The sequence below is a fragment of the Anopheles funestus genome, chromosome 3RL (genome assembly GCF_943734845.2).
Source record: "Anopheles funestus chromosome 3RL, idAnoFuneDA-416_04, whole genome shotgun sequence".
Lineage (NCBI taxonomy): Eukaryota > Metazoa > Arthropoda > Insecta > Diptera > Culicidae > Anopheles > Anopheles funestus.
The window spans coordinates 58,808,015-58,822,244 of record NC_064599.1 but is presented as its reverse complement, the minus strand read 5'-3'; the positions used below and the strand labels follow the sequence as shown (position 1 = coordinate 58,822,244).

At 38.9% G+C, this 14,230-nt stretch overlaps 1 protein-coding gene across 1 annotated transcript; it reads left to right on the top strand.

Moving 5' to 3' along the window:
- The first annotated feature begins 1,167 nt into the window (after positions 1–1,167).
- On the top strand, positions 1,168–13,303 carry LOC125768416 (cyclin-dependent kinase inhibitor 1-like). Its single transcript, XM_049436042.1, has 3 exons — positions 1,168–1,506; positions 1,606–2,063; positions 10,255–13,303. The coding sequence occupies exons 1-3, from the start codon at positions 1,349–1,351 to the stop codon at positions 10,413–10,415; spliced, it is 777 nt and encodes a 258-aa protein (XP_049291999.1). The 5' UTR covers positions 1,168–1,348; the 3' UTR covers positions 10,416–13,303.
- The last annotated feature ends 927 nt before the right edge of the window (positions 13,304–14,230 follow it).

Sequence of the window (14,230 nt, the reverse complement as noted above, 5' to 3'; positions counted from 1 at the left end):
CAAGCCTAATCCTCCTATCACGATGAGTTGTTGGTAATTGGAAAAACAATCATATTTTTATTTTTATAGGTGATGTGATTGGAAATAATTTTAATGAAATTTTCTTGTAGTTTCATTTAAGATACTCCATGTCTACGAAAATTATGTTTTTAATGTAATTTAAAACATATGACTAAATTTCAATACTTTTCTTCACTACATTCCGAAGCGTACGTTCAGTTGCTGCTGATGACAAACACACACTCGTACCAATCCATATCGGTGTAGAAGTGTGCGTGCGAACTCACTCCACAAGCGACCAGCTATGTTCCAATGCGTGTAACGCCAGTAACGCTTCACAATTCTGTTGAACACTTCGGAGAGTTCGGTTGTGATCGATCGAGCTCCCGCAGTTGTGTATTTCGCCTTCGAAATAATCGTTTTGAGGAAAAGTGAACGTCAGTGACATCGATGGTGTAGCAAGCGATGGTAAACCGTGCCGAGAAAGTGAATTTACGTGTGAAATTTGCTGTGTACAATCGTGCTCCGTTGAAACCGACGCGTTTGTGAAATCGGACGAATGATTGCCTCGAATAACAAATGCAAAGCTTCTACGCTATCCTTGTACTATGGTATTGAGTGCGTGATGTTCTTTTAATTTTGTAAAAAGCAATCCACAAGTGGAAAATAAACCGTTCATGTGAAAAATAACGCGCAAGTGAAAACGTCAGTGTTACCAAACTATAAACAGGTTACGCCCGTTACGAGACACATGAATTTGAGGTTATGAATTGGAGATCGGCTTGAAAAATAGAAGAAAAAAAATCGTTTCTCGCTGGATCACACGCATACACACGTTGCGCTTGCGTGAGTCAAACCAGCCAAAGGGGGTGCGTTTGTAGTGGTGTGTTCGAATCGCTTGAAAAGCAAGTGTGGTCTGGTGCATGCAGTTGTGTGCGTTTAAAACGAACGATAAAGAAAATTGTGTGATTTTGCTTCATATTTACCTCGCAAGTTTCGGCTGCGCAAAAGTGTGAAAACCGTGACGATAAAATATTCACAACAATCGAAAATTCTGTGCCGCGGTACGATCTTGGTGAAAGACAACCAACAGACAACGTTTTAACTTCGTGCTCAAGTGCAGGACGCCATCTTAATAAAGAGATTCGCAACGAGAAAAAAGAAAACAATCGTCCGTGTGTGTTGTCAGATTGACAAGTGCAAAGTAACGCTGCTTGTGTATACAAACACGAGACGCAGCAGGCAAAAGCAAAAACTTGGAAGAAACAAAGAACACAAACGGAAAAGTGTTGCGTACCGTGTGTGGTGGAATATTTTTTTGTGCAAAATTCACTAACAATCTCACACAATGGGAGCACAGGTGTACACTCAGAGGGTGGAAAGATTGCACTATTCGCCGGCACCACCACCGGTTAAAATTTCCAACCGGCTGTCCCCGGCCAAATGCCGTGTAAATCGCACCAAACGGCAACTTTTCGGATCGCCCAAATCCGACGAACTTAAGCAGTAAGTGTCCTTTTTGAAAGCAATCGTTTGGCATGCCTAAATGCAGCGCTGGATAACATTTCACTAAACGATTATTTTGTTTTCTGTTCATTTGTGTAGATTTTGCAACACACAGTTGCAGCTGCAGGAGGAAGAAAAGCGGAAAAAGTGGAACTTTGATTTCCGCCTTGGCAGACCGATGGACGGGCCGTTGCAATGGGAGCAGGTTAACCGTGTGCCGGTGGTTATGTTAACCCAGGCAGCACACGTTTTACCGTTGGCTGCTGTCTTCAATAATCAGCGAACAAGTAGCATCAGTTCCGAAGATTCGTGGGAAGATCTGATGGACGAGCGAGCGGAACGGCCCAACCGAGGCGTCAGTGTGGATTCCCTTGACGAGTCTCCATCGTCAACACCGTCGGCACTGTCGCCCGCCCAAGTAGAGAAGGAAGCGGTGGTCGAGTCGGTTCAAACCTATCCAATTCTGCCAAAATCTCTCAAAGTGTCTCCCCGGCGCATCAGTTCGCCAAAGCCATCGTCGTCGAAGGGTTCAAAATTGAGACAGCCAACACTTACAGGTGAGTTATATTACGTTTACAGGACAGGAACAAAAGCCATAAAAAGAAAAGTCATTCCAAGACGTTCGAATATGCGGTGCCAAAAAGAAGAAATGATTACGTTCCGGCAGTGGTTAATTATTTTCCAGCAACGTACATCGTTCTTGTGCCGGAAGAATGATTTTTAACAAGCCTTTCTTTCAGGTCGGTTGGTAAAGGGAAACAATTAGTTGCATCTGATGGGTAATAGCTTTGGTTTCACGCCTTATTGATGCTTTTTAATGATCATATCTAATGAACACTACACCAAGGTGCCGACGAAACAGATCTGGCATCTTTTCTCTTTCAAATTGAAATTGTTTCAGTGTTTTAAATTAATTTCATTCTCTCAACCGAGAGAAGAAAAATGATCCGTGTAAATGATTGAAAATAGGAACAATATGTCCTACTTGTAAGAAAGGTTTCCCTAATGCAAAGGTTACTGACATCAATATACCTTCCCAAAGAAGATCTGTTGGGGGATCGCCACACAAAAAATGAGTCGTAACCGTTGAGAATTAAGAACCAGAAAAATACATATTATATGTTCAGTGAGGGTGCGAAGATCCCGTGTATATCCTACGGCACGGCAGGATTCTTACGATTACTTTGCCCCTTTGTGTTGCATCCTTTGCTTCCATCACGCACAGCCAAAGGTGCAGCCGATGCAGAGCGTGAAATGTATGGTGCTTGCTGCTGACCACATAAAACATGTGATCATACTACAGATCCTCAGACGGAAACTCTAAATTCTGCTTTCTTTCCGTCTATTCTCGGGTTTCTTTCCTTCTTAACACATCAACATACATTCCCCCGGGGGCATGCATACTTTGCCCGGTGGAGGTGTTTTATGGTTCGTCGCTTTTACCAACGGTTTTTTTTCGGTTCCCCCTCGCGATTGTCTTTGTGACTGATCGCGCTCGCCTTTCTACAGAACAGAAACCATATTTTGCTTGTGTTTTATGTTTCCCCGGGCTTTACATCTGTGCGCACGTGTATAGTTCGGTGTTGTTCTACTGTACGACAAGGAGAAATTCAAAGAGAGAGAGAAAAAAACGTTTGATACGGGGTGAAAACGAAGTGAAATGTACAGCGTAAGCGCAGCAATTTGGTTTGGAATTTATTTTCCATATTACACACCCTCATTTAACGTGTTTTTTTTGTTCCTTTTTTTCAAGCTTTTCGCTGCACGGTAGAATGGAAAAGATCGTTATTATTGTCTGTTTTCTCGTACCTTGAAGAAACTTTGCCGGCGCATTCGCGCAGAATGCGTGACAGTTATGTTGCCTCCTTTGCTAATGCCTCTTGTCTCGGTGGTTATGTATTTCACGGTTAGAAGAAGAGGAAAAAAAACCACGTTTGTAACGATTTAATTGAGCTCGATGGTTCTTTTTTTTATTGTTGTTTTCGCGAACACATGACTTGGCTAGAATTCCAGTTTCGCTTCGCACACTTGCATTTAAGTGTAATTATACAATTGTCTTGTTCCAGTTTCGGGTCGCGATTTTTACGCTTGATACACGCTTCTTTCGCCACAAGCGCACCGTTTTTGCAAGGGTGCTTTTTTGTGAGGTTTGCTGGTCTAATTAGAGGAAACTCCGTGTGCGCTTGTTTCCTTGCAAGTGGAAATTATTTTCTAGTTCAGTTTCGGAGAGATTATTTTCAGCATGAGCATAGTTTATAGAAAATATTTTTTTATTCTCTTCAACTCATGATGATAAACGTAATGATTTATATATGGCTTATGTTTTTATTTCTTCATCGGCAGAAAAGATTCCAACAATTGTTTAAGTAAGAAACAGCTGCTGTGTAAGCAGTACACATTTGTTTATATTTTTTACTATAACCAGCTACGCAGCGTTCCATTTAAGAATCTGTTTATTTTTTGCCAATCGTTTAAACTGCTTGTTCAGCTATCGTTTCAGCATTAGTGGCTGACTCATGATCCGGAAGTACCGTGATGATGGGTCGCTGTGATATAAACGCATACCGGACAAGGGATTTTTTTTGCTAATTGTAAACCTTCAATATCTCTCCACGGGATTTTAGAAACCAAACAATGATAAAAAAACCCAAAAAAAATAAATAGGCGACTCAAAAGGGCAGACGCAAATTAGTCGCCTTTTGCCTGGGCTTTCTTCTTCCGTAACGGGGTCACAGTCGGTCAATTTATTCGGTTCTTTGTGTGTTTTTTTTGTTGCTGACCGGAAGAAAGCGTGCACACAGCATACCACGTGCACCTTTTAAACGGTTTTTATGCCGTTTGGTGTTCTTTTTTGTTTCTCTCTCCTTCTTTGTGTAGTTTTGGGTATGTGGTTGACGATTTGTGTGTGTGTGTTTTTTTTTCTGTTTTCCTTGCAATTACGTCTAAATTGGAGAAATATTACGAGCCTATCCCTCTTGAAATTGATACCTGTGTTTGTTGGGTTGTTGAAAAGAAAAATCCCCGTTCGAGAATTCCTTTCTGCAGAAGGTCGATGGGAAGGATATTCCGTTCGAATTTTTGCAGCCTGCCTACATATGCGGAATAGGTTGCGAACAGTATGGGGTCTCGAGCTATGTTTCTGTGTTTCATTTCTACCGGAAGCCAACTCTGAATCAGTGGTAAAGCCACAGCGTTGGGTGCTTTTTTCCGGATTTGTTTGACTCCTCCGATTTAATTCGGCAGTTCGTTGTACGAATTATTTGTTCCATGTGGAGCCATTCACATGACGAGGGGAATTCTATGCGTCTCTATTACAATGCCCATGGTTTTTCGTTTTTGGCGCATGATTATGTATTTGTTTTTATTCTTTGTTAATCGTCTAAAACCGCGCACCGGTGGTTAATGCAATATATAATTAAAATTGCATAAAAGGTCATTTTTATAGACGTTTTGTTTAATTGTTAGTTGGGTTTTTGCAATTAAACTGGTGAATAGATTGCATATGCTTTGTATGATTTATTTTTAAAAAAACAGATGTAGAATAACGCTGTTCCGGTTGTATTTATTAGCTCCTTTAGGTACAAATACCTTCATTTAATTTTATTAAAGTTTAATACGATATTTTTATAGTTAAATTATTTTTTATAGTTAATTTATTTAACAATTCAATTATTGAGGTCACTCAATGATACATGGCTTGTTGTTCTCGTCGCATCGGACGAGTTGTTTGTTGCTTTAATGCGTCAATCGAATTTGCTACCGGATGGTTGGACACCTGGACGGACAGAAACCTTCCCATGGAAGAAAGCATGTAGTACCTCTCCCTGTACTTCACCGTATTCTGTTTCATGCGATTTACAATTTATTTACGCGTGGTAGCGCGATATGAAATTATTGCCTTTTCTCTGGCATGATGCTGGGCATGGTATAATAAAGAAACAGTAAATGCATGCGAGATCACATCTCCCGAGGGCACAGTTTAACGATCGGAGGTTCGGTAACGCTTGCTACTCGAACTACCGAATTTCGCCAGGCTGCTGCTGCTGCACTCCACACGAGAAGGTTTGTTCGGGGGTTGTACTTTTTTTTCGTTGGTCTTGTTGAGAGATAAAACCCCTTCTCCCCGTTGTTGTGTGGGGATGAAGAAAGAAGATTGTTTTGTACGCCATGGAAACGTGTTCTTTTTATCATTTTTTTCATCCCTGCACCGGTCAGTTGGTGGGCAATCCATTTAGCGGTAAGCGCAGTTTCCATCGGCCGTAAAGTGTGTTTTCTTCTTATTGATGGAATATTGTGTGTTTTTTTTTCTCTCGGCAACCCTTCCATCATCCCTTCCATCGATCACCGGGAACGGGGTGGGAAGAGATAAAAAGAACGGGTTTTTTGTGTGAATGCACTTTTCGCGAAAGTTCAAACCTGAAGAAAATTGGTCTGTTTTTTTGCAGACAGCAGCAGTTTTGTTTTGTATGATGATGGTTGTTGTTTTTTGTCGAAACCGATCTTACGTTAGCGTACAACGCAACTCGCGTGTTGTTTTCGTCGATGCGATGGCTTTACACAATTTTATAAAAAAAAATTGGTTCATTTTATACGATTTTGTTTTTATTTTTTCTTTAAAAAGTTAGTTTTTGTTTTTGTTTATTTGTTCAATTTATTTTGTGTGACAGATATTCTCTACAATAATCCTCCGGCGTTCGAGTTGAGTTTGAATCCAGAAGGAGCGCGTGTTATTACCTTAACGACCTCTGCTATTTGATTGACTTTTAAGTCGGGTTTAAGAATCGAAACAAAAAGCTTTTATCGAATTTAAAAGGAAGAACACTATGTATTAGAAATGATTATCTTCTTTTGAAGTGTTTATAAATTATAGTTTAAAGACATTTTGAAAGATTCTGTAAGTTATTTCTCGATATAATCTCAGTAAGAATAATCTCAAAAGACGAAATCAGGTTTAATTAAAAAAAAAACAATCTAAACTTTATCTCATAAAACTTGGGACTTCTTCTCCTTTGCTGCCACCGTACTGTAGTGACCCGTTTTTTTGTATTCTTTATCACGAGCTTTCTCTTCTGTTTTGTTGTTTACATCGGGTTGATGCCAAAATTTAAAAGTACTCGCAAGATGTACTGATCGGCCGTGTACTGCAAGGAACAAGCATAATGACCGGCGATTGCTTCAACAGCAACGGGAGTCTTTGTACCCTTACATAGGTAAACAATCGAAAAAAAACAGGATGCCAGGTGGATTCTGGTTGATTTCATCATCTGTAGCAAGTTGTGTTTTTTTTTTTCACCTTGAACAACAAAACTTCGGTCTCCAAAGAAACTACCCTGAAGAGAGGAGAACACAGTACACACATGGGCTACCTGCGATGGTCTCTTTTACCCATTCGATTCGTACCCTGTAAAGGACCTAATGGAGCCCGATAACATGTCCGTTCCATCTACCCACATCTTTGTGCGTTTTTGGGGCCAATTCTCTATGCCTCGACCTATGCTTGAGTCAGCGTGCACAAACAGTTACTTTACGGCAAACAAGCGTAAACACGTTTCATCGTGCATGGGACATACATCCCGCGATAGATGCTGATGTCTGGCACGGTGTGTAGCGTCATGAAACCAACACGTCCAATCGAATGTTGTTTTTGCTTGTTTGTTTCCTTCTGTCCGCCATAATCCACATCATCAAATGGTGTGTATGCTTTGTGCTTTTTACTGTGATAGTTGGTGTCTCTTTAAACATCTTCTTGAGTATTCAGTATCGAAATAGAGAATAGAATTTTATCATAAAATTAAAACACACTTTGATAAATCAGTTAATAAACATAAAAGCATTGAAGTTTACTAAAAGATCAGATGCATTTCAATATCAAATGAAGCTTCCTACAAGATGTCAATCATAATCACGACAACGCATAATGTCAAGCAAACATCTCGTACTACACAATCGGAGCAATGTTTACTGCTTTCTTCCCTACCGGTTCTAAGCTTGTACAGTGTGACCTACTGCTTCTATGTCAATCATCATCATCAGAGTCGCGAGTTGCGTTATTTGTTGTGTGGCAATTAAATTCCTCCACACCCTCGCGAGTCAACGGGTGTTTTGTTGGCCGCGATGTGAACATCTGCTTCTTGTTGGAGCTGTGTTGGAGTCGCGTGGTTTGTAAAGCGGATGGCGTTGAAGTCTCGTGTCTCGTTGACACACAACACAGACAGACATACGATTACCTCCAAGACGAAGCCGACTGTGTGTGGCTGTTATTTACATGTTAGATGAATGTGTTTGCCCTCTTATCTGCTGTAAGGAACAGGCGATAACAACATAAAGTATGCGCAAGAACAGAAGAAGACATAAGGAATTGAAACAATTTGTGGACATGACTACAAAAACTATGACAGCAAAAAACTACGAGTTCCGAATCCCCTAGTTTGGGGAGGTTAGTTGTCCTTGAAATTCCATTTCTTGATTTCCCGCGCAAATCTTCGTCGATCGCTAACGCAATCAGGTTTGGATTGCGGCAACTTTATTATAATACAATACAGAAATCATTAATAGAGCTCTGATGTAATTTTGGGTTTATACTGAAGAATCTTTCTCAAAACTTACCTGTCTATAATACAGGTTGAAGATCAACAAGTCAAGTCTAGCCCAAATTTTTAAGATTTTCGAAGGTCCTCCATAAAGAAAACGGGAGTCATTCAAACAAAAAAAGTAGGAAAGGAGCAGATGTTTTTTTTTGGGTTTTTGTTTCTCTTTCGTTTTTCCCTGTTTGCTGCTTAAGGAAAAAGCACACGAGTTGTCTGTTTTTGGTATTGGACAAAAACCACACCGCTTCGGGCAATTACCTGTGACGGTGTTTTTTTTTTTTGTTTGGTTACCGCACGAACAGATGTCTAAAAGTGGAAAAATGGCACGCGTTTTCGCGTGATCTTTGCCCAAAAAGGTAGAAGATAGATCATCCTGACCGAGGGCACAAACGATTAGCTTTACACGGGGTGTGCGCAACCAGATGTGTGGCGATGAAATTATATCTCGTCGCTCGAGCGTTTCGTTTTGTTTAAATTCCTCCAAGGGTTAGCACCGGGTCGGGTATTTAAATAAAAAAGTAGTGCATATATTAGAATAAATTATACAACATAAAACACAACTCCGGTGGGGTGTTATACGCGTGTGCAAACTTTTATTTTCTTCGGATTCTTTTAAATCCTTTTTTTGTTGCAAAGAGACCCATGGAAGCCGGATATTCCTCCTACAATTCGTGTGGCGCACGACAAGGACACAATAACCAATACGATAGCTTCCCCTCCAGCCCATTTTATTGCGCTTGACGCCATCTGACCGCATACATGAACTCGAACGATCCACGTGCGCTTTATCTGTTTCTGTCGATCATGTGTGGTTTACGGGGTTTTTATACGTCCGCGAGGATAACAACGGAGCAATAAATGAATAAAAGATGAGCTATGCAACGTGTGGTGCATTTTGTGTGCACTATGGAGTCAGCTTTTTCCAACTAAAAACCGGAAACACTATGTGCGGTGCATAAATTATGTTCCTTTCGTAGGGTTTTTTGATGTTTAAAACGGTGCTCAGATATTAAAATGCATATCCAACGGATGTTCAGAAGGAGCATAAAATGCATTAATCGACCCTAGAGTAGCGATTTTACCATCTGTTTGTGTTCGGCTGTGGTCAGTATGGTTTCAAGCATTTGTTCAAGCAGCCCAAAAAACGCATTTGTTTGGCAATTTAGTAACGGTCACTTTGAACCTCGTTAACCATGGACAGTTCCTTTGCTGATGCTTGTGTCCTGTAAGTCAACAATCGATTTTAATTTTGCTTTCTTTCACTGTAAGGACAAACAATTTGTTGCGGTTCGTTATATTCGGTTCTCCGTTGAAATATTCCATTTTACCTTCAAAAAGGAAATAGCTTTCGAATATCCCCATTCGCAAGATACGAAGAACAACTGTTACGCCACAATTGTACTCTAAAGACTTTTAGAGTATCATGAAACATAGCGAAATTAGGTATTGTTCGGTTGTCCATTTGTTTGTTTGAATAAGCGTAACTAATTATTTTTTCTAATGCTGACATGAGTGTTCTGCCTTCACAGTAGACACCGAAAGGACAAGAAATGCTGTAGACACTTTAGCTCTGGTGATCGTCATATCGAACATATCGAGGAAAATGTTTAACCACTTGAACCAGACAGTTAAATGAGCTTAAAATATATTTTATATAAGGGGAAAAACTTAGCAATAAAAGTTTTGTATAGCTTAAGAATTTTAACACATTAAATTATTGTTAATTAAATTATCTAAATTAAACTAAATTTTCGTACAAGAATTTCTTAATCACCGGTTTAAATTATGATCGCATAAATCACCCAGCAGTACCTTTGAACATTGCTGCCTCTATTGGTAATGGAGCGACCGTGTCTTATCTGCTCGTTTCCTTACTTTGCCTTTAGTGTGTCTTCTTCTACGTGGATCGCTTCAAGTGATAAGCGTTCTTCGTATAACTTTTTTTCTAAGGCCGGATCACCGTTACTGATCTTGCTAATGACCTTTCACGGCATGTCACAGTTGCTGTGGTCAGTTTTCCTCGTAATTCTTTTAATAGATTGAAACCATTTGGGTAAACTGTCTAACCATTCGATACGGACAATTTGTACGGTTCTTCGGCAAAATGTGTTAATGCAAAACCATAACTAACAATTTTTTTCGCTTTCTTGTTTCATTTCAGAACTTTTGCAAGAACGCAAGCGTCGCCCAAATTCCTCTGCGCTGGCAGAGAACAGCAAAAAGGTACGCATGCTGATGGAAGCTTCCGCATCGTCCGACAATGGTGTTGGTGAACAGCAGCAGCAACAGCAGCCAGAAGCTTCAACTTCATCAGCGAATTAAATACACAGTGCCATCTGACGTGAGAGGAGACGAATCAGGACCAACGAATCTTTATCTTTCTACACAACACGCGGACCCTATCCAAAAAAAAAACGAGCGATGAAATCCAATTGCCACTGTGCATACGAAGTACATCCTTTGGCAATTGTGATTCCGTTCCATAGCTGTTGAACCGCTGGCAACGGTTCAACAGTTAACAGCTTTTACTATTAGTACTAGTTTCGTCACAAAATGATGAACACACTTCTTCTATTTTTAGAGCTTTTTTTGCAACGATATTGTAATTGTACCATTATATTTGGTATGATCGCGCGTTGTTTTTTGTCGTCCTTTATTTACACTGAGTTTTGATGCAATCATTGCGTTAATATATATTTTTGTAATTCCATACTTCACATTTCTCCAGTAAGGAAGCAGCTCAAATTGATTAATAGCATAAAAAAGGGAACCAATTTCATTCGCACGCTTCATTTCTTTCTGTTGGTCTTTTGTTTCTTTTTTATGTGTATTTATGTGCATGTACATATGCTAATGTAAGTTAGATGTTTAAGTTATATCCTTTTGATATCAGTTCTACAATAAAGTAAAAGTTAATTAAAGTGAACGAAGAACGTACGGGTGAACCATTGCCACCTTCTAACCTTTTGGGTTGAAATGTCTAGCTTGCAATAACCGATGGAAGATACAAATCATGAATCAAAACATTCATCCCGATCTATCGCTTAATGTAAGCTAGCTAATTCAAACGTGTTACAAATGTTCGACGAAATTAAAAACAGCGAAAATACGAAAGACCGTACAAAAAATTCTGTAACTCGTGTAAATATTAAAGTTCACCGTATTGCGTTAAAAGAAGAAAACATTTTCCTTTGCAAACAATGGTATTTGCAAAGGGGAAACGTTTCCTGATTTCTGCGGTTAATATGAAGCACGCAAACGAAATTTATCCATTAATAGTTAGATAAGATCTACAACAACGATCTCAGATAGCTAACGAGTTGCGCATGAAAAGCAAAATTTGTGTCAGACAGGAATGCGTAAATGATAAATGTTTAAGTGCAAGGTAGGAACACACCTTTCTAAACTTTCCTAGTCCTTTCTTTTGTTTTATATTGTTTTTCTTCTTTTTGTCTATTGTGAATCTATTACGCTGATCTATCCTGCCTTTTAGAGGGTATAGTACAAGTAAGCAATTACATTTTCTAGCCACTAATACTTTACGTTTAGTTCTCGTGCCAAATCGAGAGTGGTGTAATTGGTGTAATATAGGCATGTAAGTTAACGCTAAGCACTTTTGTGGTTCGTTTTCCTTGCGAGAGATGCATCGAAAAGGTACGATTTTGATTTTGCCAGTATCTTGCCGGTATGTGGATTAAAGTCAAAACTGTCCCTTTTCTTCTAATGCAAACTAGCAAAGAAAAAAAAAGTATTGCTGCTGAAAGTATAAATATACCGTGAACAACATTTATCGTTACCATAGACGAATAACAAACCGTGAGAAGTGAAGAACACATTGAAGTAACGAAATAGAAAGCAAAAAAACATCATTTTTATCAGTAAAGACAACAATCAAGTAATGATACAATACAATACAATGAAACAGGATTAACTAATGTAATATGTAAGTGGAAAACTCATTCTTTACGCTCATTTTTTTTTCTCCTTCACTGTTTGTGATGTTATGCAAAACAAAAAGTAATTTATACCTTAGAGTTAAGGAAAAATTTTCTAAGAAAAGAATTACATTAAGGTAATATGGCTAAGGTTTAAGATTACACCATTACACGTGCTAGAAGAAAACAAAAGTGTAGCAAAAGGAGGGGGGAAAGAAAAGAACTAGCCAGGTACACTCATGGACAAATAATTGTGCGCGCTAAACTCATTGCCCACGGCCTGATTTGTAAACACAGCCCACCCTTTTTATCCCTTAAGTTGTTAAGTGTTTCGTGAGTATTAGATAATACAGAAACGTGTGTACAGCGGGCACGAAGTACGTGACGTATTAGGTACTTGCATAAATTTTGTTCAATAATTTCTTTTGTCACAAAAGTTGTTTGAAATGATCAGTTACGGAAAACGTTTAACAATTGTATCCAAATCAAAGTCGTTCTTTAGGGACGATTTACACACATTTTAACGAAACATTGCAAGTAAATAATTTCGATAATAAATATCGCGTTTGTTTAATCATTTAATTCTTCCATTCTGCCTTGGAAATGAATCAAAATTAATGCAAAAACCTAATATGTAAGTACGTCAAGATTGTAAGCAAATCGAAACCGTTTGATCTCTTGTTAGATATGTGCTAAGAATTGTAAAGGCAAGTAAGCGATAGATAATATCTAACCATACTGCACCCTCCCCGAGATAGAGGCGGTCGATGAGCGAAGTGAAAAATTATCCGACGAATGAAAATCATCCACAAGATAAGCACAAAATAGCACAATCGCATCTAATGTAGAAATGGATTTAAAAACACAAAAAGGAAAACGCACTTAGAACAAAATGTAACTAGCGGATGAAACAATTTTGTATTTATAGAGAAACAAACACACAATAAGCAAAATACAATACTGTAATAAATTACGCAAGATAAAGCAATAGTAGCTATCAGTACTACACAAGCTAAATGGTAAAAAGGTACCACGAACCGTAACCAGTCAACGTGTGCAATACGATATCGGTCACAGCGTGAAAAAGGATAGTTTTGTTTTCGTATGGCCTTTTTCGCATTGTACCCTGGGTTCAGTTAGTGGTCCTTCCGCAACAAATAGGGAGAAAAGTTTACAAAAATATACATATACATATATTTGCATCTAACGCAAACAAACAGATCGAATGTAACATAATGGAAAAAGATTAATAAAATCATTCAACTCTATTGGAAACTGTGATGAGATTGTGATTTGTTGGTGTGGTATAAACTAGCGGATGACATCCTTTCTAGCTGCCGGTTAGGTTTGCTATATCACTATTAACTAGAGATGAGAATAACAACTATTTTTAGTGAGTCAACTCAGAGTAAATGAGTCGTTTCATCATCATCCACTACGCAAACTAACCGGCAACGGGGGGCTCCGAGGCTAAAGGGCCCCGAAATTGTTTGCGCTTCCTTCGATCGGTCATAGTGGATCTATCTATTATCGACAGTGCGACTCTCTTTAGCTTTGGGTCCCAATTACCATTTCGCTTAAGGCCTCCGAGAAGTCACTACGTCACTGCTCGTAAGGCTACAGCCTTAGTTTTTTTTGGGAAATTTAGCAAATTTTTATACATTGATTTGTTTCAATCCCAATTGATTCAAGTCACTCAAATAATGTTCTAAGTAGAAAAAGAATATTTTTACAATATTTTTAGAATATATTATGTTGAATTATGAATTATAGGTTAACTGACAATTTGAATTACTGTCACCAAAGTGGCTAATGGAGTTTTTTGGCAGCACTGTTTCCACAGCGCATACGTATTCTACTCAGTCGCGTACAAGGAGAGCTAGGAATAGGACGTGATTTTGAAAGGAAATAAAATACACAACGTAGGGCAACATCAACGTCTTTACACACTATCACAAGAAAGAACGCAACATTGGTGCCGTGACCAGGATTGGTTAAGTTTAATGCGTTTGTGATAGTACTGGTTATACGAGAAACAATCGAAGTGGAACAATCTGGGGGGATTTCTGTTAAAGTGAAAATCGCGAATTGCGTGTGAAATCCATTGTGTACCACTATATCGGTTATCTTGTTCTTGTACGTTTTGGAGCGACTCATATAAATCGTCAAAGCGATTTGTGTCCTTTGGAGTTCTTCAGTTGA

Excerpts from the sequence above, each read along its gene's own strand:
- LOC125768416 (XM_049436042.1), top strand. The coding sequence starts at position 1,349 with ATGGGAGCACAGGTGTACACTCAGAGGGTGGAAAGATTGCACTATTCG. Across the intron at positions 1,507-1,605 it reads AAATCCGACGAACTTAAGCA|ATTTTGCAACACACAGTTGC; the intron begins GTAAGTGTCCTT and ends TCATTTGTGTAG. Across the intron at positions 2,064-10,254 it reads GAGACAGCCAACACTTACAG|AACTTTTGCAAGAACGCAAG; the intron begins GTGAGTTATATT and ends GTTTCATTTCAG.